This window comes from Natator depressus, chromosome 1 (assembly GCF_965152275.1).
Source record: "Natator depressus isolate rNatDep1 chromosome 1, rNatDep2.hap1, whole genome shotgun sequence".
NCBI classification, from domain to species: Eukaryota; Metazoa; Chordata; order Testudines; family Cheloniidae; genus Natator; species Natator depressus.
Window position 1 is genome coordinate 240,835,434 of NC_134234.1, and position 27,406 is coordinate 240,862,839.

Here is a 27,406-nt window from a genome sequence, read left to right on the forward strand (position 1 = left end):
GTGATAACATAAACCCCAAACTACACTAAACTATTTAACAGTTGTAACAGTGAACAGGGGGTTTATTAACATCTTGTCCGTGGTTGTACCAGAGACAACCCACACGTCAACACCACAGTGTGACACTGACACCTCCCCCACAGACTTGATGGAGTCAGAAAGTTGATTCAGTTTCCATCCTGGGCCATTTTCAGATTTCTAGTTCCTAATTGGGATGATTTAGTTGGGGATTGGTCCTGCTTTGAGCAGGGGGTTAGACTAGATGACCTCCTGAGGTCCCTTCCAACCCTGATATTCTAGGATTCTATGATTCTAATTCATTTCAGTCTGTGAGATTTACAACGCTGTTTCCTTATTTGAAAATCCCATCTTGTCACCCCTCTGGGTAACTGCAGATTAAAAATGCATTGCTTCGGCAGAGAGAGAGAGAATGCTAGAGCTGGCTTTGATTTGTGTTAAATAAATCAAGAGCAGGCATGGTTTGGATCTGGATCCCATCGTACCCAACCAACCCTTGGGAGAGTCTGGTAGTTAGTTCTACCAGGTCTACTCAGGACCTATTAGCTCAGGCTCTGAGTAAACTTTCCAGGCTATAGAAATACGGGCTGTATTTTATCTGCCCACGTCAGAACAATTATAGTTGCTAGACTAATAATCTCATGCCTTAAGCAACAGTGTATGTAGAAAGAAAATAATATATTGTGCAGGTGTGGTGAGTCAATTCTCTGTTTTGGATAATAGCTTCAGGGCAGCAACAAATAAGAGACCTAACTGCACAGTGCCCTGGGATTCAAATATTATCTGTCCACAGTTGTGCACAGTAAATCTAGAAATTAGTATAGGTTAGTCAGCATACAGGCACACGTGTAGCTCATTACCCAGAAATAACATGTGCCTCCCCGGCATTGGCTTACCCATCCTGGAAGCCTTTGGCTCCCCTAGTTTGTGTGCTGAGGCACCTTTACAAAGAGGAGTTGCAAAAACAGGGGGTTTTGAAATGCTCGTCTGTCTTACAATAAGTGTTTAAAGGACAAAGAAAATATACTCTACTCTAAATGGGCTGGATTCTGCTACCATTCTCACCCCTCCTGCTAAATAGTATCCTTGATTTCACTGGGGTACTTGCAGACTAAGGTACTACTTCAACATGAGTAAAGGGCGGGGCGGGGGGAGGAAGTGGGCTATTAGTTATGGCAGCAGTCACCAGGGAATGCTGTTATACATGCGTGCCTTAGCATGTGAGCAGTGTACAATTGTTGAGGAAATGTGTGAATTGTTAGTTTTGTCATGCAGTTTTTTCTTAGGTGGGCTATGGCAAGCAGCAAGGGAGTTTTGCTGTCTGCCTTAATCTCTAACTGGAGCCAATTTTGGGGAGAGAGTCCTTCTCTGGGAAGTGGGCATTCACATTTGGGCTGAGATTCTTGAAAGGAGAGTTTGTGTGCATACTGTCTGTGACCACCTATGTTCCAGGACCGATGTAGTTAGCATAAAATAAACTGCATTAAAAATATACCTAGACTCCGCGTCACTGATGTCTCCAACAGGAAGTCAAACTGCAAGGCCCCAACATCTGCTACCACTCAGCAGAGTAGGAATTATATATTTAGACTTGCACATGGAGCTTGAACATTCTGTGGAAAAATTCTCAGAAGTTACTCTTGTGGAGTTTTACCTGGAAGTGTCCCCTTTGGTGGGAGGAGTTAAGGGGGCTGTGGATTTTGGAGGCCATGTCCCTCAGCCCAGCAGATGTGTGTGAAGGGACAGGAGCAATCCTGACAAGATGGCTGTTGCTTTAGTGCTCCCCTGAAGCCCTTCCATCTGTGGTGGTATGACATCAGCAGAAGCAGCAACACCACTGGATGGGTTCATCAGTGGCTGTTCTGCAGTAGCCAAGAAGGGGGTACAAAGGGAAGTGAAACAGCTCTGTGCCCTGTTCAACATCCTCCCACTCTGGTTTTGTCATCTGCAGTCAATGGAGCCTCAGACCCCTGTCAGACAACAGAGGGAAGATGATCCTGTGCTAAAGGGGGAAAGCCACACATGGATCCACTTGGGAGGATCTGGACCATGTTTTATCAGAAGTTTAGTGCTGCACAGTGTGCCAGGAAGGTCTATAGGCACAATGTTGACCTCTTGAGTGGTTTCGCCAACAAGCTTCATTAATAAATATTTTGCCACCTAAGGACTGAAGAATGTTAAGGGGTACGTTCCAACTTCAGAATGCACATGCAAGTTCCCTAAAGGGGATTCACACACACAATGAGGGCAGAACACAGAATAGCTTGCGCACATGGCTTTAGATTTTCGGGCTGACTGGAAATAGGCTTTCAGCAAAGATGCCTATTATCACCTGTATTGTGATAGTGCCCAGAGGCGCTGGGGTCCCATAGTGCTAGGTGCTCTACAAACATATGCAATGGCATGGTCATTGCTCTGAAAAGCTGACAACCTCAGGCAAGAAGTTTAGATGAGATGAGATTCTATTTCCTGTTTTTCCCTCCTCCATCTCTTTTTCTTTCTATTCTGTAGCCCTAAGCCAATCGGATACATTTCCTCCAGGTATCTCCTAATACATATAACCTATCACTGTAGTAATGTGTTTATTAACAGATTAATTGTTGATGTTGCTTAAGTACATACCAGCTGTTGCCATTTTCCCACATGCAGCCTTTGATTGTTGTCCCATTTGCTATTTATTATGGACCAGATTCTGATACTTCGACTGAAGAGCACCCTCCTCTATAAGCAGTCCCATTGAAGTTAATAGCACTATTTGTGCTGTAAGGTGCTACTCAGCAGAGTGAGGGGGTAGAACGTGATCCTAAGTAAAAAAAATCCACTGGTGGTTTATCGAAGGACGTAGGCGAACCCCACACCTGATAGAACAAAACCAGACACAGTAATTTGTTTGCTCACTTTTATGTAAAATAGACATTTACATACATTTTCTTTTGGAAAGACTTCTCCGATCATAACTCCATTAGGCAAAAATGTATCCCACAGTGAAAAAGCAAAGGTTTTTCAAAATACTGTACTACTGACATACATCCAGCTGCTTAAAAGTGTGAATTTAATTTGTAAACATTTCTAATTAGTGGGCTTTTTAAAAATAAGATATGCATAACTGATACAAACATAGGAACAGAAATAAGAACAATATGAACAACAGTCAATGCAAATAACTCCCCCATGATAGAAGGAGAAAGCAGCATGGCAACCACTTCAGGCAAAGAGATTTCTATAGTAATACATTTGTAGAAGCTGTAACTTTCATAGAGGATGCTGCTGGGGCAAATTTCCCAGAAGAAAGAAGTTTTCAGCAAGTCGGTATAAACATGGCAAGGAAGTTTTCCACAAAGTTATAAAGATCACCTTATGCAGCTTTGCCACATTAAAACACTATTGTAGACCAAGCAATTTTTCTTTTTGCTGCTCCGTTTAAGTGTACATGAAAGAAAACTCCTACATTAGAAAGCTATTGCATGAGTCCCCATAAAGTAAAAATCCCTTAGGGCTAGATTTTCAAAAGGTTGTCATCTTCACATGTGAAAAGCAGGAATGGGGTGTTCAATAAAATGCACAGAAATTTCAAGCAGGTGCAAACACACATGTTGACTTCAACAGAATTTAAGCATGCACTATGTGTATATTGAGCATATACAAAACAGCTCGAAGTATGAGCTAGTAACTAAAACCTGTGTGTCTTAAATCACGAGAAAAATAGTTTACGCAATATTGGCCTGATTTTCAAAGGTGCTGAGCAGCTACAGTTCCTTTTCATTTTAGGTAGAGTTGTAGGTGCTCAATCTCTGAACGTTAGAATTTATATGCACGAGAGAGGGCACGACTTTGCGTGAGCATCTATGTGTTCCCTCGCTCTCTCATCTTTTATTTGTGGTCTATTTCAGTCTGAAATGAAGGCCATTTTCTCTGATGCACATACGTGTTGCTTGGCCAAAACGACTTGCCTGGACATTTTTATAAAAATCTAGCCCAAAATGTCCAAGTGAAGTATAAAAGTGTCCTTCCTAAATCCTTTCTTTTGAGAGATGGCAGTAGGGGAGGAGCAAAGAGTGTTGGATTTTAAATAAGCAGGATGTAATAAAAAAAAACCCCAAACTTCCAAAAGACTCATTAGTTTAGAACATTATTCTCGGTGAGAAAATACAACCAACCCCCCCCCCCAACAAAACAGAATGACAGCTTTTTAGTTTGCCATTTGAGATTGAAATGTATAGTTAGCACAAAAGTCCTGTCTTTCCAGCTCTGGGTTAATTCTCCACTTTGGATTAAGCTGATGTGCATCTGTAGACGTGTGTTTAGATAATGTCACTTCAAAAGGGAAAGAGCTAGCCACCACCTGTTAAGGTTTTCAGCAAAATATACATTCATAATTCGTACTAAGCATGCTGAATACTGCAGTAGGCAGAAACCAAAGTATTCATAGTTTATTTTATGAGCTACATAAAACCAAAGGGAGAGGATGTTTTCTACCATTACTTCGAATAAGATCCATTTAATCACAGGTTAGCTTGCTCTATTTGTCTTCACAGTAAAATTTCCTTTTGGCTGAGGTAACTTATTGCATATTACTGGGCCATTATTGTTCCTTATCTGCAGTAAGCCTTTCACAAGATAACTGCCTTGATCCAGCAAAGCACTTTACGGAAGTAGTCCCATTGAAGCCAACAGGATTACTCGTGAGCTTAGAGCTACGCACATGCTTAACTGCTTTGCAGCATCATGGCTTTAGTCAGTTCCCCAAGGACTCTGCCAGGATGCAGAATACACAGTTTCTACACTATTATTTGGCTGGGTTTGGGCCATAAAGTGCTGGTTAGGGAAAGAGGGATTATTTAAATGAGCTCCTCCTCTCCCAAAGATTGCCTTAAACCTGTTTCATGAGGGGCAATACACAGCCTTTCACAGCTGTGGAAAGGGTGGGATTAAACCGCTTTGCATATCAACATGTTGCCAGCCAAATTTACAAGAGCATTATTCTTGTGCCTTGGCAGGCAACTGAAACGTACAAGACCAAAGACAGGCAGAGATGACAATACAATGAGCACAAACATGCCCTCTAGCCAAACCAACCACACCTCATGCTGGGCTGGTTTCCCTGGGTTGCTCAACTGAGAAGCGAGCATTGGAACAGTACTGCGTGTCTCCTATTGGTCAGGGCCAATATCTTCTCCTGGATCTGGGAGGGACACGAGAAATCTATTCTACATTTGCACAAGTACAAGTTTTAACAGGATGGGATGGCCTTGATTGAATGCTATTGTGATAACCACACAGCCCTCCTATTAGGTCAGTCAGAAAGGACACACACAACTTTCAGTTAAACAAACTCCCTTCCCCTCTCAAAGTATTGTTTAAAAAAATACAACTTTTTTTTCATTTGAAAAATAATATAATTGGTCACATTTTAAAGCCATATGTGTGGGGCATGGAGAATATATCTTCTTTATTTCTGTCTTATTTTTCTGAGGTCCAGTGTCTACTTTATACAATTTTTAAAAACAAAAGATTCTCCCATCCACCCTGCCCCTAATACCTTCCCGCCTGCATTCTCAGCTGTCTTCGGCTAGATGTCAAAGTGCTATTGGGCTACAGGAAACTCATCTCAGAAAGCTTTGGCTCATGGGATAGCTTGTGGCATTGATACAAGCATCTTTATAAACAATAGCTCTGCCAACGTCCAGCACGTGATACTGTTCAATAGTATCCTTCTCACTCAGCATCCGAGCATGCCATGTGCAAAGGGCCCTTCCTGTGAGATGCTGAGCACCCACCTTAATCTCAGTGGAAGTTAATTTATGGCGCAAACACCTCACAAGATTGGGCACTAAGGCCCCAGTTCTACAAAGTTATCCACACAGCAACCCATTGCCCCCCATCCTGAGCCCCAGTGATCTCAATGAGTCTCTATGTGGGCATAAGAACAGCCATACTGGGTCAGACCAATGGTCCATCTAGCCCAGTATCCTGTCTTCTGACAGTGGCCAATGCCAGGTGCCCCAGAGGGAATGAACAGAACAGGTAATCATCAAGTGATCCATCCCCTGTCGCCTATTCACAGCTTCTGGCAAACAGAGGCAAAGGACACCATCCCTGTCCATCCTGGCAAATAGCCATAGATGGACCTATCCTCCATGAACTTATCTAGTTCTTTTTTGAACCCTGTTATAGTCTTGGCTTTAACAACATCCTCTGGCAAGGAGTTCTACAGGTTGACTATGCATTGTGTGAAAAAATACTTCCTTTTGTTTGTTCTAAACCTGCTATTACTTTCATTTGGTGACCCCTAGTTCTTGTGTTATGAGAAAGAGTAAATAACACTTCCTTATTTACTTTCCACACCAGTTGTGATTTTATAAACCTCTATCATTTCCCCCCTTAGCCGTTTGTTTTAAGGATCTGCCCTTTGCAGGATCAGGGTGTGATTGAGCTTAAAGGGGAGTTGAGTGGGTTAATCTCCATGCTCTGCTTTGACAAGTTACACTTCTAAGAGGAAACCTTGGTGCTGGTGCTAAGAAATTAGGTTCTGCAGGGCAAAAGGGAGAGAGCTTCACCTGTATGATGCCTCCTGTTCAACCCTTTCACATACTCCCACTATAATGGAGTCACTCCCTCCATGGTACATATTGATGGAAAACCTGTAGTTCTCACTATACGGTATTCTTCCAATGGTTTAAAGCGCTAGGGGCTTCTATGGATATATGCACATTGTTTGAGCTCTGAAACTTTGTTATGAACTAAAATTCTACTGTGGGAGAACTGGCAGGCCTCAAAAACCACTTTAGCACTCATTTTGCCCGCACAGCCTTCCATGGGCTTTGCCAGCCTGACTCCCAGGGAGGTCAATTCTGACTTGGTACCAAAAATTTTGGCTGCCCTATGGCAACTCTAAGACGGGGAGCCTGGCAATTCCTTCACTGTGTTAGGGAAAGGCCGACACTATGTAGCTACTTCATGCAAATAGCCTGCCTTGACATGAGTAACTGGACATGGGTGAGGCCTCATTTCTTGGGAAACAGGATTAGGGTGGTAAATGGATCAGCAGGATGGAAGCAGAATGTCCGTATTAGCTAAGATAAGGGGGAACACCCAGGGAACCATCTACAATGGGCAAAATAAGGCTGAAACATAAGATTAGTAAAGAGTCAGTCATGCATGGACAGTGCATGCAGAGTGCGTGGGCAGAGCTTGGTTGTACAGGGATTGGTTCCTACAAAGTGACCAAGCCAATCTCAAAATGTGTGATGCAATGTATAGTAAATGTATATAAAGAGGCTTACCGTGTAACTTATTGGATGTGTGCTATGTCCTATACCTACACCATCTGCTTGAGTCTGATCATCTCAGCATCGCTTTGCTGCCAAATAAAGAAACCTGAATGACGAGACTGGAGTCAGACTGAATTATTGGAGAACCGAGTGGAAGATGTCTCGGGGGAAACCCAGAAGTCACATGCTAAATGACCCAACAGCCATGACCAGGCTGGGGAGCAGAATCATCCAAGGATGAGTGACAAGAGAACTGCTGCTGATCTGTCCCTAAAAGACAAGTATGAGCAATAATGCAGGTAGGGGAGATAGAAGGGTAATAATATAATTTTGCCAGGTGTGAACGGGTCCCCAAATGCCAACCCAGACACACACTTGCAGTTTACTTGGCCCTGGTTTGAACTGTTCACTTTATAAAGTGAAGATGATCAGGAGGGAGAAGCACAGGAATGCGAAGTCTCCATTAGTCCCCATCCAGCTGTTAGAGGCATGCCCCTGGACATCTCCACAGTCCGATTGAGCTGGGGAAAAAATTCTTACTGACCTTCCGTAACTGTTGTTCTTTGAGATGTGTTACTCATGTCCATTCCACGTTAGCTGTGTGCGTGCACCACATGCACCGTTGCCAGCGATTTTTCCCTCAGTGCACTCTAGCACCATTTGGTGCTGGGGTAGGAGGGTGGTTTGTGGAATGGACGTGAGCAACACATCTTGAAGAACACCAGTTACAGAAGGTCAGTAGCTGTTTTTTCTTCTTCGAGTGCTTGCTCATGTCCATTCCACGTTAGATGACTCACAAGCAGTACCCAAGGAGGTGGGCTCAGAGTTCATGGACACGCATTCTGTAACATTGCTCTCCAGAACTTGATGTCATCTCGAGCCTGTTAGGTGATGGTATAGTGGAATCAAGCATCAGAGGGATAGCTGTGTTAGTCTGTATCCACAAAAACAGGGAGGAGTCTGGTGGCACCTTAAAGACTAACAGATTTATTTGGGCATAGGCTTTCGTGGGTAAAAAATCCACTTCTTCAGATGCATGGAAGAAGTGGGTTTTTTACCCATGAAAGCTTATGTCCAAATAAATCTTTTAGTCTTTAAGGTGCCACCAGACTCCTCGTTGTTGGCAGAGTGGGATGAAAAGGTATGCACTGACGACCAGGTTGCAACCCTGCAGATGTCTTGGATCGGAACCTGGGCCTGAAATGGGGTCTGAGCTCTCATGGAATGAGCTGTCAAAATGGCAAGCAATGGAACATTCGCCTGCTCGTAGCATGCCACAGGAGGATGAGATTCTCTGGGCTGAAACCGGTAGGCCTTTCATCCTCTCTGCTATTACCACACAGTTGTGTGGATCTATGAAACGGTTTAATCCTCTCGAAGTAGAAGGCGAGGGCATGCCTAACATCCAACGAGTGAAGCCATCATTCTTCTGAATTCTTGAGTGGCTTCGGGAAGACGACTAAGACTTGTTTGGTGTGGAACTGCGAGACCACCTTTGGCAGGAAGGCTGGTTGGGGGCGTAGTTGAACCATGTCCTTGAAGAACACAGTGTACGGTGGTTCTGACGTAAGGGCCCGGATTTCAGAGACCATTCTGGCTGAGATAATCGCTATCAGGAAGGCGACCTTCCAGGAGAGAAACAGCAGAGGACATGATGCTAGCGGCTCAAAGGGAGGGCCCGTGAGTTTTGATAGGACCAAGTTCAAATCCCATGGGGGAATCGGTTTGCGAACTTGAGGGTAAAGTCTCTCTAAACCCTTAAGAAAGTGGATTGTCATCTTGGGAGAGAAAAACGGCTTACTGCCCATTGGCGGGTGGTAGGCTGAAGTTGCTGTTAGGCGTACCTTGATAGATGCAAGGGCCAGAATTTGTTGTTTTAGGTGGAGCAAGTAGTCCAGAACAGACTGAAGGGAAGACTGAGTTAGAGAAAGGCCTCGTTATGATGACCATATTGAGAAACGCTTCTACTTGGTGAGGTAGGTAGCCCTAGTGGATGACTGTCGAACTTGTTCCAAACAGGCTTGCTCCTTTGGGTTCAGCCATGGAGCGTGTATGCAGCCAGGTGAAGGGACCTGAAGTTTGGGTGGAATCAATGGCTGTGGTCTTGCGAGATCAGGCCTGGGCGGAGTGGGAGCGATAGCAGGGGTGCTACTGATAAGTCTAGCAGCATGCCAAACAAGAGTTGGCATGGCCATGCCAGGGCTATAAGAGTAGCTCTCGCCTTGTCTCGCTTGATTTTTAGAAGGGTCTTGTGTACCAGAGGAACTGGAGGAAATGCATAGAATAGGAGCTCTGTCCATGGAGCAGGAAGGTGTGTGGGCTGTGCCGGCGCAGTGAGCAAAATTGATGGCATTTCCTGTTCTGCTTGGTCACGAACAAGTCTACCTGGGGAGATTCCCACCTTTGGAAGATGAACTGGTGACCTCTGGGTGAAGGGATCATTCGTGATGAGAGAAGAAAGATCTACGGAGGCGATCTGCCATGGTGTTCCACGCTCCTGGAAGATGGGAAGCCTTGAGGTGGATGTAGTGCTTCACGCAGAAGTCCCATAGATGGATGGCCTTCTGAGGGCTGGTCTACACTAACATTGTAAGTCGAATTAAGTTACGCTAGTTCAGTTACATAAGTTACAGAACTGAAGTTGACGTAACTTAGGTTGACTTACAGTGGTGTCTACACTGCGCTATGTTGATGGGAGATGCTCTCCCGTCGACATAGCTTCCACCTCTTGGGGAGGTGGAGTACAGATGTCAACAGGAGAACACTCTGCATCAACTTCGTATGTCTTCACCAGACCTGCTAAATTGACACCGCTGCATTGATTGCAGCGGTGTCCATTTAGCCGGGAGTGTAGACATGGCCTGACGTAGGGCAGAGGAGCCTGCTCCTCCCTGCTTGTTGATGTAGAACATGGCCGTGGTGTTGTCTGTCAGTACTTGAACTACCTTGCCTGTGATCTGGGGAAGAAACACTTGGTAAGCTAAGCAGACCACTCTGAGCTTCCTGACATTCATATGCAGGGAGAGCTCTTCCTGTAACCACAGGCCCCGTGTCCTGAGGGGATCGAGGTGGGCTCCCCAGCCTAGGTCTGACGCATCCAACACTAGGGACACTGATGGCTGGGAGAGCAACAAAGGGAACACCTGCCATTGCCAACCGGGGTCCTTCGACCAGTTGAGGACCCGGGTGGAACTGTAAGTACTGAGTCCAAGTGGCATCTTTTCAGTGAGTACACTGAAGCTAACCACGCCTGCAGGGGCCGGCGGCGCAGCCTTGCATGCCATACCACATAGGCGCTGACATTTTTCCCAGTGGGTGCTCCACCCCCACTCTGCCCCGAGGCCCCGCCCCACTTTGCCTCCTCCCTCAAGGCCCCACCCTCCCTCCACCTCTTTCTGTCCCTGCTCTGCCCCTTCCCTCAAGGTCTCATGCCAGCTGCCGAACAGCTGAATGGCAGCCCAGCTGAATGGCTGTGGTTGGTGGATGCTGATCATCCCAACTATTTTTTTCCATGGGTGCTTGGAGTCAGTGCCTCACTTGATTCTCTCCTCATTTGTAGCCGTGTAAATCAGGAGCGACCCCGATGAAAACAGCGGAGTTACACTGGTATAAAATTAATGAACTACAGGTGGTTCATCAGCCTGGGAAGCAGTCTTATGAGTGGTGCTGTGGTTCACCAGCAGGTGTAAACCCAATCTGACAAGCCAGAGAAGGCACGTCAGACTGGCAGTGCCAGTAAGAATCTGAAACGCACTTCTTGAATTGAAGAGGATACTAAGCAGGGGTGAGTCTAGCTGGCATAGCTATGCTGGCAAAGGCGCTGTAGTGTAAACAAGGCCTGCATTAACCACGTTTTTGGGCAGTTAATTTCCCTTGTTTCTTGAGGAAGAGGTGTTAGTGAGGGGGTATGATTGGAGGCCACCCGCGGGAGGGGAATGATCTGCCACTTTAGCTACCAGCTCTGCCCTCCTCCTGGTCCCACCATGCCCCCAGTAGGGCTGGAAGGGACATGGGAAGAAAGGAGGATGGTAACTGATGAGCTGTGAAGAGCACGTCTACCAGCTGGAGGCAGCAAGAAGAATAGCAGGGAGCCCCAGACTTTGTATCTACTTCAGGGAGCTAGTGTAAAGGAAGGGGCTCTGCAAAGCCCTCTGCAGTACAGGCATACTGTTCATGTGTGGAAGGGCCCATTCAGCTCAGTGGGGTATACTCAGATGAATTAGGATGCTCCAAAGAGATTAATAGTTTAACACAATGGCTCTGGGTGGTGTGAAATGACCCAGTCATCTCAATGGAAGTTCCCCTCTACCTCAGTTTCAGTTGTGGAATACCATTGTTCAAGGTAATCTCACTATGAACATCGGTTTTAGAGCAACTGGAATATTAAAATCTTCTTCTGGGGGGGGGGCAGGGGGAGAGAACAGTATCTGAGGAATGCCTGAACCAAATTACTCCGAACTTGCACCATTGCCCCTGTTGTGGTGTACCAATATCTTAGATAATCTCATTATGCATGTGGATTTTAGAGTACTATGAGAATTGAAAGAAGCTCATAATGCAGGGGAAGGACATATATTGGGAACCTCTTGATCAAATGGCCTAAATTTGTACCATAAATTCTACCCCAGTCCCTTAATAGCTTTTGAATCATTGCTTCCCCAAAAGGGAAATGGGTGGTGGAAATTATCCACAATTGATCCCAAGAGAATAATATCAACATCAGAGCCATACTTTGAGCCCCACGTATGTGTAAAAAAAAAAAAAGTTATAAGAAGTGTAAAATTTGGATGTTACATTATTTTTTTAGTGGGACTGTATCTCACTTAAACGACCTCAAAAATCTTGACTACTAAACCAACCCTGTGGCTATTTTCAAGACAAGGTTTTTTTGAGGTCCTCTTTCCCCAGTCAGCTTTCTCTTACCCTAACCTATTCTGTTGTGCTCCCAGCTCTCTGTTCTGTATGTACATGCAATGGTGGAAAGGGACAAATTTTCACACCCAGATCCAGTCTTTCAGCCCCATCAAGTCGGCAGTTACCCTGATTTGGAGAAATTAGGAATGTAAAGGATCATTTCATTTTTAAAGGTAATCTGTAAAGGGGCAATAACTGAGACTGTGCCTTTGTTTGATTTTCTTCTGATGTGTAAAGAAGGCATGACGATTTGGGGTCCTATGTGGGTTTTTTTTGTTTATATGTTTGTTTGTTTTGGGGAGGGAAGATACATTTATGTTGCCTCCTTTTATATTAAAAATCCAGGTCCTATCTAGCCTGGGGCTCATGCTTTGTCTAGACTAGAGCTGGTGGTCTTGTTATAATTGGAGCTAGTTGATCATAAATGCTAATTATGTTGATAACTGAGGCGCTCCACAAATGTTTGTTCTGGAGCGCACAGTTTTGTGGTTTGCCCGAGGCTGAGCCCCCATGTCCTGATACTCTGCAAATGTTCGTGTCTAGATTAGCATTGATAGTCAATTACTACAAGAGGACAAATGCTAGTCCAGACAAAGCCTACGATAACAGAACTAGTGAAATGATGACATCACAAGAGTCAAGAGACAGAAAACTGAGCAATGGAAAGGGGAAGAGATTTAAAATCACACTCGAAAAACTCTGTTTTGTCTGATTTTGTTAACACCTATTTAACTTCAGTGACAAATGAGTATTTTATATAAAGGATGCATGGGTGCAAGGGAGGGATGAGAGAGAGAAATTTTCCCCCAGATTTTTACTATCCTGGGGGGCCAGGACAGCTTCCCCTTCCCTGAAAGAACTGTATCAATGCACTTTAGTCCCCACCTGAACCACCCGCTATTAATTCCATGACCTGCGCTTCTCTTCAGCAAAGTTATGGCAATCAGGCTGAAACAAACTGTATGATGGTTTCCTGATGGGGGCTAAGATGAAAACAATAAACTTGTGAGATGAGCTCACATCACTACACTGCCCCAGCTAACCTTCTCAGCTACCTCTACTATTGACAACAGATCAAACGCTCATCTCAACTGAACTGGTGCAACCCTACAAATCAATGGTAATGAATGAATGAAAATTTGGTCCTACATCCAATTGCTTTAGAAATATCAGCAGGGAGAATTATTCAAACACAACCTTGTGGTGCTGTATTTTCTAACTTTATACAATAAAAGCAACAATCACAAGCCACATTGCCAGCTGTGAGGGATGTTGTCCAACTCTTATAAACAGAGTAAAATATATTAAACATTTTATTATAAGTTAAAAATAAATAACACTCAAAAATAAATGTCCATATTCTGAAGCAAACTTGCCTTTCCACTCAATATTTAAAAATATAGATTTGGGGGAGGTGGGGGACGGAGGGAGGTGGAGCCATTAAAGAATTCCATATTTCCATTGGACAGTTCCAATTTTTCATAGAAATTATAATTCTGATTGGGTGAAAAAAAGTCATGTGATTTCTGACAATTTTGTGATATCATGAATCTGAACAGTTACAAAAATGATTATCTTCAGAGTAAACCATTCAACTGAGGTTTTTCCTCAAAGGACTAGCAGCCCTAGTCATAGAATCACCACTTTCAGATACAGCCATGTCCAGACATCATTCTCCATTTCCTTGGGGTCATTTTCAAGTCATTGTTGGAGACCTAAAAATGGCCACCATTTCTCCCAGCTTTAACCCTGTAACGACCTTTGACGCTCTCTGCTGATCATTGTCACCATCGTCCTGGCTGAGGAGGACTTTATGGGGCATTCTTTAGAGACCATTAATAGTACTCCTTAAGCGGGCTAGATGGGTGAGTGTTGACTAACAAGAGGCACTGCTCCATCCCTTGCCACAGTGGATGAGAACTTTGCCTCTACAGCCCACCCAGCTTGGGAAGTGAGAGACCAGGACATCAAAGGTGCATCTCCCACTTACATCACTAATGGCAGTGATATGCATCCAACCCAAACATAAATCTTGATTAAAACAGGGTTTTCACTCATTTTTCAGCATACCCTATGGAAATGATGGGTCTCCAGCAACTTTGGTGATACACAAATGTGCACCCCAAATTTGCCCTCCTTAATTGTGAGTCACATCACAGCTCCTTCTGTGTCACTTCTGCCAATGGGCTTCCACTTCTCTTTCTTCTGCAAGGGGCACGACGGTCCTTCGACTAGCTACGTCTGATCTTTCTCCTGGACTTCCTGCAATCGTTTCTCTAAGCGATCCAGTTTAGCCAGATTCTCCTTCAGCAGCTTGCTGTTTGGAACCAGTTGTAAAGCTTTCTCGTAATAGCTACGTGCATTGACGTAGTCTCCCTATAAAAGGGGGAAAAAGTGTCATTCATATTCTCTGACATTGAAACATCATTGCCTGAGACCGGCAAGATCCATAATGGATGGAGAAAGCAATTTATAAAGTGTGTATGACATGTTTTGAAACAGCAACACTCCGCTCATTATTAAATTGGTCAACTGGTATTTCAGAATGACTCTCTCTGTGCCTAAATTAGGTCAATAGGGACATGGCAAGAAGCAGATTTAAACAATGCTATAATGTCCAAGTAGAAGATATGTATAATATGAGTTAAACTAATATCTTTAGGACATTCAGAATAATTATGCTACAGTAATCATAGAAGTATGAAATCACGTCTTGTCACGATATTTCCATCAACTGGTGTCAGTATTATGCATTAGACACTATCATCAAGACACTACTGCCTTCTTAGAACACTTTGAATCAGAGAGGTGAATGACTCCATGCTGGATATTGATTTGATTGGCTGCCATGATTATTGGATTATTTTATTTCTGTGGTTCTTCTCCTCCAACTATTATGCCCTCCTCCGTAGATGGAGAAATCACCTCCTAGGTTTAATTCATTTTACTCCAACTGACAACTATTTTTACACTGATTTTCTGTTTTTTCGGTATCACTTTCTGTTACAAGGCACACACTGTATAATCAATCAACTCCTCTGTAATTACATTGCAAAGACTATGTAAATACCTAATTATTTTCATGCAGATTACTTGATAATTACACTTCCAGTTACCAAGTAATTCAAGGAATAATTATCATGTAACTTACACTTTTTAGGTGATAGGATAAGGCTTTGTTTTAAAAGATATAGAGAAGCAGATAATTACTTTTGGGTTACATGGTACTTACATTGTCAACAGTCATGTATTTAGAGCATTATTACATGGTTATTTGTGCTTGGTAAAGGACAGTAGTCCCATAATTCTCAAATGTCTTTGCTCTTTTAAATAGGCATTAAATATTACTGATATTAATGCTTACACACACACACACTTTTAAATGTTAGATTCAAGACAATCTAGGTCTTTTATTAAAAAGTGTGCTGAGTGCTTTACAGGAGTCAGGGAAACAAATGGTTTCTGGAAAAGTTTTAAAATTTGAGATTTTTTTATGCAATTTTGTGTTGAGAATTTAAATTTGGACAAAAGGAATGGGATGAAATTTTCGTGAACATTTGGGTCCATTTTCTGCAAAGTTCTAATGGTTCCTGTCCCAAAGAGCTTAAAATGTATGATCCTGATACTGAAATCAGATCATATTGCAATGGTTTGAGCATTGGCCTGCTAAACCCTGGGTTGTGAGTTCAGTCCTTGAGGGGACCATTTAGGCATCTGGGGCAAAAATTGGGGATTGGTCCTGCTTTGAGCAGGGGGTTGGACTAGATGACCTTCTGAGGTCCCTTCCAACCATGATATTCTATGATTCTATGATCAAGTGGATTAGGTAAGGTGGAATTTAAAGGGCTGATTCTCAACTGCATAGACTGGAAATACTTATCCAACAGTTTAAAAAACACACATTGTAGATTATGGGCTAAGCACAGCTTTGCTAACGAAGGAGCACCCCTTTCAAAAGAAGGACTATGCTCCCAGCCTTTCCACCTCCGATATTTTCCTACCCACTTCTTGAATGATCAACCTTTCTCTGAAGGGAGACAGCCCTTCAGGGTTCCATATTGCTGCTATTTTCCCCTCTGATTTAGTGCTCAATCCAGGTGCCCTCCCCCACCATGTCATGCCAAGATCCACTGGATACCGGTGTGATGACAGCCATTTTGACCAACACACCAGGGACTGAACTAGGGCTTTCCAGAGCTAAAGGCACAAATCTCTACAACTTGAGTTAGAGCCAGTATCTCTAGCTGGTGCTGTAACAGACTCGCATCCTCTTTGGATCCAACTCAGCGGGGGACAAAAAAAGACACACTGAACATGCACTTCTTAGCTGCCTGAGGGCAAGTCCAGCAATGTATTCTGAAGAACAGAAATAGTCCCTTTGCTTGACAGCCAACAGAAAAGCAAGGGACTTTCCTACCTTGATATGCTCAATCCCTCCCATGTTCATCCATGCCTGAGCTTGATCTGGGTTCAGCTCCACAGCCACTTTATAGCTCTAAATAAATATGAAATGTCTTCAGGTTAAGATGCTTGTGTCCCTGACTAAAAGCCACATTAGGGGTGAAATAACTCCCCCCACCAATCTCTTTAAAATATGATTGTCTTCTTTCTTGATTTTTCTTACATACAAAATGTGCGTTGTTTCAGAGTCTTAAGTGGAGACAAATGAAGCGACCATTTCCCCAAAGGGCCTATCTGGGGGAATTTGCTTTGTCTGCAGAGTCCTGCAGGGAATCAAGGCAACTTCCAGGACAGTGCATTATCGTCTGCTGATCCTGACCTGCAGGGATGCTCTGCACTTTACAGCTACCTTCTGCACACGGTATTTACCTTATAAGAAAAGCATCTCCATAACTCTACATCAGCATGTATGTGTGCAGGGAGGGAGAGAACATTGGCAAGGTTTTAACATATGAATGGTTACAGCCTTTCTTACAACACAGATACCTGTGTGCAGATTTAATAAGGACCGTAGGTAGCTTCCCCCCTACCCCCTTATTTTGCTTCTACAAAGGTGGGGGGAAATCATTAAAAAAACTCTGGACTCTGATGATCACCTCTATTTTTGGGACATCATAACTGAGGAGGATTCAAAGAGCATCTGGACATTTATATGGATAACAAGTATACTCAGAGTTCTAATTAATTATAACAGAGAATTTGGACAGGGTGTTAAACCTTATGATTCAGGACTTAAATTTATGATCTCTAATAGCTAGAGAGCTATCCCTTGGCTTCACAAGTAATCTACCAAATTGGAGGGAGACTTTTTTTGTGTAGGAGTATTTCAAAAAGGAAAGGAGGCGGAGAGAACACTGTTGTAACTTTAACTATGGAATTGATACTACCCTTCCATAATCCCAGCTGTCCTATATGGTGACCAGATGAGCTATATAAGTGAATAAGCACCATGCATGCTCTCTGCTGAACATTAATTTCAGCTAGTGAGCTCAGTTCTTGAACTATAAACACGGCCATGTGCTTTAGAGTGGTTGCTTGTTATACCTCAAAAGCCTTGTCAAGAAGGTTTTGTTCTCTTAGCTGATTTCCTTTAGTAAAAAAGAGCTCCGATAGGACTTTTGGATCCTTTGGTTTTAGCTGCAGAGCTTTATCTATAGCTTCAAGGGCCTGCAGAAAGAGAGAGAGGACACAATATTCTATTCTATCCAGGTTCTTCTCCTGTGCCCATCACTATGGTATTGGAGCACATGAGCCACTGAGCAGTACACAGCATCATCACCCTGTGCCCCAGATTTCTGTTTATCTTGTGGACTGTTACCACATTCAGAAATTGAAACTCTAGTAGCTCACAGCCTGATTTTCCAAGGTGCTGACCAGTCCCCGTCAGCTGCAGTCAGTAGAAGCTGAGTACTCAACACCTCTGAAAAAAACTCAAGCTCTTGGCCTTCAATCCTATTTCTAGACCAGTGTTTCCCAACAACCAGTCCGTGGATTGGCGCCAGTCCCTGAGAGTTTCCTGACACAGTTCAGGAAGGCAGCAAGCTGGCCCCTTGTATCAAAAAGTTTGAGAAACACTGACCTAGGTGAACGGAAGCATCAGATAAAACATTCCAGCTTTACCCGCACAAAGTGTATCAGTCACTGATGTGGCTACACGCCCTTGCTATACACATCTCAGGACATGATCTAGCCTTTGGCTGTACAGAGATGAAAATTCATCCCAAGTCCTTTGATTGGGTGTATGGGGCAGCAGCACACGGAGTTCACTGTACCTTGCTGTAACGCTCCTGCTTGCTGTAGATGGCTGATAAAAGGCGGTAGCATTCTAGACACTTGGCCTCTTCTGTCACAATATGGTTAGTCATTTTTTCAGCTTCCTTTGTTTGTCCCATCATTGCTAAAACCTGTGCCTAGAGATCAATAGTAAACAAGAGTTTTCATCCCTTTTTATGACACTCCTCTTTTGTCACACACTGATGTCAAAAGAGCTGTGAAAACTTAGGCTAGCCTGCTTGGCTGGTAAGATCAGAGTCAATACAGTGGGCCCAGCTATCATGCACTGCTAAGCACGGGACCCAGAATCTAGTCCTGGCATCCTGCTTTCTGGCAAGGCAGAAGGTGGAAGTGTTAACAGGCAATGGTTCGGCACCACCTGGAGGACAGAAGGAATGACCGGGCTTTGCTCAATAATATGCCCTCAACAAGAAGCAGGCCTGGCTGGCTCTGGAGCAAGTCACTTCTGGTCCTCCTCAGCTAGAAGGGTGGTGGCTATAATATGGGACCTAACAGTGTGAGAAGACAAAAGAGTGGGAGGGCAATTTTCTGGGCTTCGACACAGATGAGGAAGACCCCTTCCTGCCTCAGGACAAAATTAAAACCAAGATTTGCTCAGTTGCCTGCTCTAGGGAAAGCTCACAGTAATTATCATCCATGTGGAAAGAGTGCCAGGCTGAGGCTGAACCCCCTCAAACCCCCACGCCTTAGATAATATTTCTAAATGCTAACGTAACCCTGTCACCAACTTTCTCGTCACACACTCACCAGTGCCAGTCGAATCTCCTTGTTTGAAGGCTGCAGTGCTGCGGCTTCCCTGTAAACCTGTAAAGCTTCTTCATACCGCCCCGTGTTGTAATAGAGAGCTCCCAGTGGCGACAGAATTTCTGCCTTCCGCGATACTTTCAACGCTCTACATGTTGGGAAGAACGAAATGTCTTCAGGTGATGCTGAGATCGGAGCGTAAGACAAGAGTGGGATTTGCTGTCGGATTTGCCTTGGAAAGGTTAGTGCTCTGCACTGCCAGATCGGAGCCCAAGGGTTGGTCCCATTCTGACCTTTTGCTCCAAGCCAGCCCAGAAGGGAAGAGCTGTAGAGGCAGCATTCATAGTCCCTGATGGGAGAAGGGAGTGCCCCCAACAGCAATCCAGCTGGCCTGCTAAGGAGCAGAAGGGACAGGTTCCGAAGGGAATGGAAATCTGCAGCTGTGGTGCTGGAACTAAGGGTGCTGCCAGAGCCCCTGGCTTGAAGTAGTGTTATCAACCCAAACACATGGTTTCCGCCTTCAGCACCCACACTGTAAAAATTGTTCCAGAACCACTGGCTGTGGGATGAGGGTGGCAACGCCGGTAAGAAAAGGGAGGTGTTCCAACCAGGAGGCAAAGGAAAGTCCATCCCCTCTTACCCATTGGGAGGAAAATCCCAAAGAAGCTGTTTGTTCAGCACACAGTGCAGTGCTGTATTGCAGAACAGAAGACTCCCTGAAGAGGGCCTGGGTTCTTGGAGGTGTAGGCCTTGGCTCAGGATTGCCTGGCAGTTACATACTCGAATACAGATGTGACAGTCCCTCCCTGGAATGCTTTTAGTCTCATGTGACCAGCATTAACAGTTTACTGATAACAAACCAGAAACCACTGAGCTCATGAACAGAACACCCCTGCAGCTGAGAGTGGCAGAGGATGTCCTGGGGCTGGGCTCAAGAGGACCATAGCAAGGCACTTACTGAACAGTCCAGGCCGGCTGATCGTCAACAGAATCACAGTGCTCTGTGCACCCTCAGAAACCAGCCAGACTCAGCAACAATGGTGAACATGTGTCACTCGGACGGACGGAGTGAATAAGAAACAACAATGCACTGAAAGATTAAAACGCTAACAAATCTTCGTAAGGTCTTGTAACAAAGACTGGATGTGGGTGGGGGCAAGTGAGGAGTCAGCCTCCCGTCCTGAATCACGGACTCAAAGGGTACATCTACACTGTGATAAAATACCCCTGGCACCAAGTCTCAGAGCCTGGGGTCAGCTGGCTCGGGCATGCGGGGTTTGGGCTGCGGGACTACAAATACAGTGTAGATGTTAGGGTTTGGGCTGGAGCCCAGGATCTGAGACCCTCCCCCTTCATGGCGTCTCAGAGCCCAGGCTCCAGCCTGATCTCAAACATCTACACTGCAATTTTATAGCTCTGCAGCCCAAGTCACTTGACTTGGGCCAGCTGCAGCCATGCTCCAGGTCTTTTATCACAGTGTAGATGTACCCATAGATTTTAAGGCCAGAAGGGGCCATTGTATTCATCTAGTCTGACCTCCTGCACATCACAGGCCACAGAACCTCACTCAGCCACTCCTGTACTAGGTAACTAACCTTTGGCTTAGTTACTGACAACCTCAAATCTTGATTTAAAGACTTCAAGATACAGAGAATCCACCATTTACTCTAGTTCAAACCAGAAAGTGACCCATGCCCCATGCTGCAGATGAAGGTGAAACCCCTGCAGGGTCTCTGCCAGTCTGACCTGGGGAAAATTCCTTCCTGACCCCAATTATGGTGATCAGTTAGAACCTAAGCATGTGGGTGAGACCCACCACCAGACACCAGGGAAAGAATTATCTGTAGTAACTCAGCCCTCCCACTCTAGTGTTCCATCTCCCATTGGAGACATTTGCTAATAGCTGTCATGGGTAAGTCATATGCCATTTTAGGCAACCTCATCATACCATCCCCTCCAATAACTTATCAAGCTCAGTCTTAAAACAAATTAGGTTTTTTGCCCCCACTGCTTCCCTTGGAAAGTTGCTCTAGAATTTCACTCCCCTGATGGTTAAAAACCTTCATCTAATTTTAAGCCTAAACTTATTGATGACCAATCTATACCCATTTGTACCTATGCCAACAATGGCCCTTAATTTAAAGAACTCCTCTCCCTTCCTAGTGTTTCCCCTTTGATGTTTATTTATAGAGAGCAGTCAGGTCTCCCCTCAGCCTTTGTTTGGTTAGGCTAAACAAGCCAAGCTCCTTAAGTCTCCTCTCATAAGGCAGGTTCTCCATTCCTCAGATCATCCTAGTAGCCCTTCTCTGCACCTGCTCCAGTTTGAACTCATCTTTTGTAAACATGGGAGACCAGAATTGCACACAGTATTCCAGAGGAGGTCTCCCCAGTGCCTTGTATTATGTCAATAACACTTCCCTGTCTCTACTGGAAATATCTCGCCTGATGCATCCTAGGACTGCATTAGCCTTTTTTTCATGGCCACATCACATTGGCAGCTCATAGTAATCCTGTGATCGCGCAGTACACCTAGGTCTTTCTCCTCCCCTGTTGCTTCCAACTGATACATCCCCAGCTTAGAGGGAAAATTCTTGTTGTTAGTCCCTAAGTGCACAACCACTTTGCACTATTAAGTTTCATCCTATTTCTATTACCTACCGTTTGTACCAAGCTTCAGCCTCTTTGTTCTGCCCCAGAGAGCGGTAGAGCCTGCCCAGGTTCACCATGGCCACATAATGGTTTGGGCTGAGCCAGATGGCCTGCTGGTAGTGGGACACTGCTCTCTCAGGAGCCCCTGCAAAGCAAAAGACTGTTAGGCTGGTGCCTTAAGGAAGTCTCAAAACGTTTCAGCACTAAATCAGGCTTCTGATTCTTTAGAATCATCATCATCAGTTGCAAAATACTCCTTTCATCAGCGTTCAGTGTACTTGGAAGGTGGGAACCATCATGAGAGAGAAATCCGGTCTCATCTCTTCTTGAAATTACACACAAAGGAAAATTGCCATTCAAATAAAAGAGTAAGGGGAAAATGAGATTTAGGAGCCTAACTTTAGGCGCAAATTTACCCAGCTGTAAAGGACAGAGGCTGAAAACAAATGTAGACAGGACAAACAGCTCCAGTTTTAAAATGATTTTGGCTACTGAGGGAAATAAGTTTTTTCTGATAGAAAGTGGGAGCAGCAAGTGGCTACTAGGTTACAAGCAGTAGTTGAAAGGACAGTTAGGCTCATAGAATGGGAACAGAGAGAAGTCGTCTCTCAAATCCAGGTAATCTGGAATAAGAAAAATAGTAACTAAAAACTAATTTGACAATAAATATAGTCAAAACTTAGAGAAAGGGTATTTCAATCCTACCCCTACAGTGTTATTGCTTCTTTCCACTCAGAATTACTGTTGTGAAGGCTACACGGGACAACCACACATTTTTAATATTTGGAAAAAAAGATTCAAATCCAGCAGCCATACACAAATAACAATAACCTACCCCGCAGTTTGCAACAATGGCAGGCTACTGATTCCCTTTTGGGTGGCTGAGGGCACACAGACTTTGCACTCAGGACTCAAAAGGCACCTGGGGCAGACTCCAACAGATCACTAATCCCCATGCTGGTGTAGTTATTTTCAGGGTTTAGAATGTATTGGTAGAAAATGCTTGTTTTGTAGAATATAATCAAGATGTCTATGCTTCACAGGAACCATTGGGTGGCACTGTGTCACTGCATTTTACCTATCTACACACAAAATAACAAATGCGATTCTGAAATCCACCAGATCAGACACAAATACAAAACAAAATATTGTGCAAGTTACTTGAAAAACTATAATCATTCTTCTGCACCTCACGTTTTAAAAAAATGCTGAAGTTCATTCTGTGCTGAAGAAAGGTGCCAGATTGCTAGTCCTGGGAGTGAATTTGTCTTTATAATAATTTTATGTACAGCATCTCATACTGAAGGATCTCACCATACTTTACGCATATACACACTGCATATTAACTACAAAATAAGCATAGGCATAGTTGCAATCACCAACATCCCAGCAATGCAAATATGAAAACTTCAGTAGATGTTAACTCAGCGATGTTGCATATCTTGGGCCAGTTTCTCAGCTGGTGTAAATCACCGTAGAGGGAACGGTCTATTTGCAGCTGCTGAAGATCTGTCCCTTCATATGTTTTATGACAAATCATTTCACAGCAAACAGCAATATATTAAACTACATTTTTAGCCAGAAAAAAAAAGTACACATGTGCAACAGGGCTAGAACCTAAACTTAGTCACAAAAAGGTAGGGAATACCTATCTGTACAACATAGAACATTACATTAACACTTTTTTCTATTCTATTTCCTTGAATTTTTAAAGGAAAGCAAGAGAGAAATCCATAATGAGAATCATAAGCACTTAAAATACCTCAAAGCCAGCAGAGGACATAACCCTTCAGGGTAGAATATTCAGTGATGGCCTAACACTGCCCCCATTGATGAGCAGATGAACAATGAATGCTTTAGAAGATCCCATCTTTGAAGTGCCTTAATATTTACAGTGGAGTAAGCACTTAACCCACAGCTAATGAGAGAACTTAAGTCTTTAAGGCCAACTAATGCCTACATATTAGGTGCACCTTTAATAGGTACACACTTATACAGGAGGGAGGAGTGCATCTCATTATCGGTGTGCCCACTGAGGGCTTCTCTTCACTACAGAGATAACATGAGTTTTAACTTTAGTGTTGTCCCTAACTTGAGCCCTATCTACACACAAAAAGCTGTAGCTTAAGGGCAGTGGTGCTTCTAATTTGAATTGGCTGGCCCGGGAAGGAGAATTCAAATTAGCGCATCTCATCAACTGCTAATCCAATCACGCTATGCAGCTTGCGTGTTATTTGAAGCATGGCCACTGTCACTCAAGGTAGGCTAACTGGAGAGGAGTAAACTTGAGGGTAGATTGCTCAAATTAACTGTCAGTGACTTAATATCTGTGACTTAACACAATTTTCCATTGCATAAGTGCAGTAGCCATTTTTCAAACATTCATAACTTTATTGTCCAGTTATCTTCAGACTTGGTCATATCCTCAAAAGGATTATTTACATTTCAAGTTTCAAAATTCAGCCTTTTTTTTTTTTTAAGTTATGTGTGGGGGAAACTGTATGGCAACAGAACAGGAACAAATTACCCTTTCCCTTTGCAGAATGAACAAGTGCAAAGAGAAATGGATTTGTGCTAAATTGAAATGGAACCTCAAGAATGGAATAGGGCATCTTGGCAGCTTCACACAACAGTTTAGGACTAGAAGGGAAGTTTGAACTTTGTCAAGACATAAGGGTAAAATCTCTACTTCTGCCCTTAACACACTGATTTCTTTCATGGCCCCACATACTCAGCGCTTTTGTTTTCTACTGGCAGCAGTACAGTGCCCACTAACATCAGACAAGAGTGAGGGATCTGAACCAACTCAGAAGGAAGAGTGCCACCTGCAGAATCACAAACACCACTTCTTCCTGATCCTGGCTTTCCGAGGACTCCCTTCCAAGTATTAACCGAGTCTGCCCCTCTTTAACTTTAGATGTGAAAACAGCATAGCCTGAAGCACAGAATGGGTATCGGCTATGTCTGCAGTACTTCATCAATGTCTCAACCCAGTTCTGCAGGGACCACCTCTAGTAGCGAGAGGGTAGTTTAGTTTCTGTGTCTGTCAAAACTTGGACTTGCTTCTAAAACTGCCAATAAAAGGTGCCAGTTGGGGTGGTGATTTTTATTATGTGGATGCCAGGAGCTGCCCGGGGCCATGGAAGCTGGATTTGAACCAATAGCATAGAAGTGAAAGGCTCTGTATCCCATTACCAATCCGCTGAGAAATCCATTCTCCCCACAAGAGTCGTAGGTTTTTGTTTTGCCAAATGATGGTAGTGTCAAAGCTTTGTTTATTTTAAAGCAGTGGCATTCAGCTTCTTTGTCACTGAGCAGAGTCACAAACAGCCACAAAAGTGACATGGGTGTGTCTGTCTGTCTCTCTGTGGCTTTGAGTGGTCATGCGTTCCTGGGGAAATTATCACACGATCGTCAGGCCACTGTGTGATGCATTGCTCATCCTTGAGAATATAGCTGCAGGCACTGGTATGGTGAGACAAATGTGGCAGGAAACACACTGAGAATCACTGCTGTACAGTGTTAGCATTTGTTACAAATCTCTTCAAACCTCAGGACTGTGGTCAGTCTCAAGAGAGCAGGGACAGTCTGTATTTATTAGGAGTTTTACAAGCTACAATGTAAGTGTGTCCATCCTCTGCTCTGGGAGCCCTTGACAATCTTTAAAAAATACACTACTAAATAAACCAGACCCACTCAAGACAGCAAATAAGCCAGCAACATAAATCTGCTAGCTGCATCTCACTTACCAGTATCAACTAAGAAAACACCATAGTTATTATGCAGATCAGAGCTCTCTGGACAATTCTCTATCCCAGCCTGATAAACCTCCTGGGCTTCTTTAAATTGTTCCTTAAACAAAGGAAGATTTGTTATTCGTGGTAACGCCAGCTTTGTTACTGCATACAAATATTTCATGGAAATGCCTTGTTATCATCACACACAACTTCAACAGTCCATGTCATTTCATCTCGGCATTCAGGGGCTGTGCACATAGGGTGAACTCTTGTTCCCTATTAAAATCAATGGAAGTTACTCCATTGACTTCAGTGGGGCTAGGATTTCACTCACAGAGTCAATGTTTGCCAATGTTACCTCACAGGGGTACTAGCAATGACCTCCACTTCCCCATACATTAACAACAGGAGATAGCTGTGGTAACTGTGTCACAGTTGCTGGTAAATGCTGCCAAACAGCAACTATTCACTCAGTTCCAGCCCTGAGTGGTTGTCCTGGTGTCAGGGACATGCACAAAGTGGGGGCGGGGCGGGGGGGAAGCAGGGGCACCACCCCTGTGTGTTCCTGCAGCCCCGGGGAGGGAGGAAGCAACAGGGCGTCTGGCTGCCAGCAGAGCTCCTCCTCCCCCGACAGCTGCAGCTTCTCCTTCCCTGCTGTTGGAGTCCCCAGTGTTGCCTCTGCCGCTAGCCCGACTCACCTCAGCAGACATCTGCAAAGCAGGCAGCAACACTGGGACTCCAGCAGCAGGGAAGGAGAAGCCGCAGGCTGCAGCTGTAGGGTTGTGGGGACGACCCTGCAGCCAGCCACCCTGTTGCTTCCTCCCTTCCCTGGGCTGCAGGGGGAGTGGCTGCCTCCTCGCAGCCAGAGGCCTCCAGAGAAATGGGGGTTGGGCATGTGAAACTTTCATTTGTGTGTGTTTAACATGCCCCTCCAAAAGTATTCTAATTTAAATTCCTGCACACGCCCTTGCAGTGCCTGGTGTGGACTGTTGAATAAAATGGGTTCCAAGGACTAAGGCAGCGATACTCAGACCCCAGTGGCTCGGGAGACAAATTAGCAATCAACATTACCCCAAAGAGCCACAATAGTGTGAATTCATTTACTACAGTACAATTCATATTTCAACAGCAGGGCAGGGGAAATATTTAGTTTTTATACATAGAATTCTCACAGCAAATAAGTGAATAATTTAGTGCAAGCTGATAACTTAATTGGTTAATAATATAGTAAAAGCACCCTGATTGGTTAATAACTTAGACCGGTTAATAATTAAATCACACAGTGTTTTAATATCATGTGCTGCAAAGAGCCACAGGAGACACATTAAAGAGCCACTTGTGGCTCGTGAGTAGAAGTCTGAGTATCACTGGTCTAAGGCATGGTCTATACCTAAAATGTAAGTCGCTCTAGCTACATTGCTCAGGGCTGTGAAACAATTCACACCCTGTGTGATGTAGTGAGGTTGACCTAACCCCCACTGTAGATGCAGCTAGATTGATGGAAGAATGTTTCCAATGACCTAGCTACTGCCTCGAGGAGAGTCAGACTACCTACATCAACTGAAAAACACCTTCCATCGACGCAGGGAGTGTCTGGACTATAGAGGCACAACTAGAGCACCGTAGCTGCGCGGCTGCAGCCTCTATTGTAGGTAGACACACCCTAAGGCTGCTCTAAGTTATTGTTGAATACATGCTGTTATTCTGTCTGCACACCCCTACACTACATTAACAGGATCAAATGAGCCCAAAGGAGCATTTGCAGCTCCCCATAGATTTCAATGGGATCTGTGGGTGTTCAGCACTTCCAGAAGATCA

The 27,406-nt window shown here is 44.2% G+C and overlaps 1 protein-coding gene across 2 annotated transcripts in view; it reads right to left on the reverse strand.

Annotated features, from left to right (window-relative positions):
* Positions 1-10,691: 10,691 nt before the first annotated feature.
* Positions 10,692-27,406, reverse strand: part of TMTC1 (transmembrane O-mannosyltransferase targeting cadherins 1) — a 176,495-nt gene continuing 159,780 nt past the window's right edge. For both annotated transcript variants that reach the window (XM_074939267.1, XM_074939276.1), the window contains 7 exons: positions 25,601-25,703; positions 21,861-21,996; positions 19,206-19,350; positions 18,437-18,574; positions 17,709-17,831; positions 16,621-16,698; positions 10,692-14,579 (listed from right to left, as the gene is read on the reverse strand). In XM_074939267.1, coding sequence (XP_074795368.1) covers positions 14,439-14,579; positions 16,621-16,698; positions 17,709-17,831; positions 18,437-18,574; positions 19,206-19,350; positions 21,861-21,996; positions 25,601-25,703 — 864 coding nt within the window. In that variant the 3' untranslated portion in view covers positions 10,692-14,438. The remainder of the gene's footprint in view (positions 14,580-16,620; positions 16,699-17,708; positions 17,832-18,436; positions 18,575-19,205; positions 19,351-21,860; positions 21,997-25,600; positions 25,704-27,406) is intronic.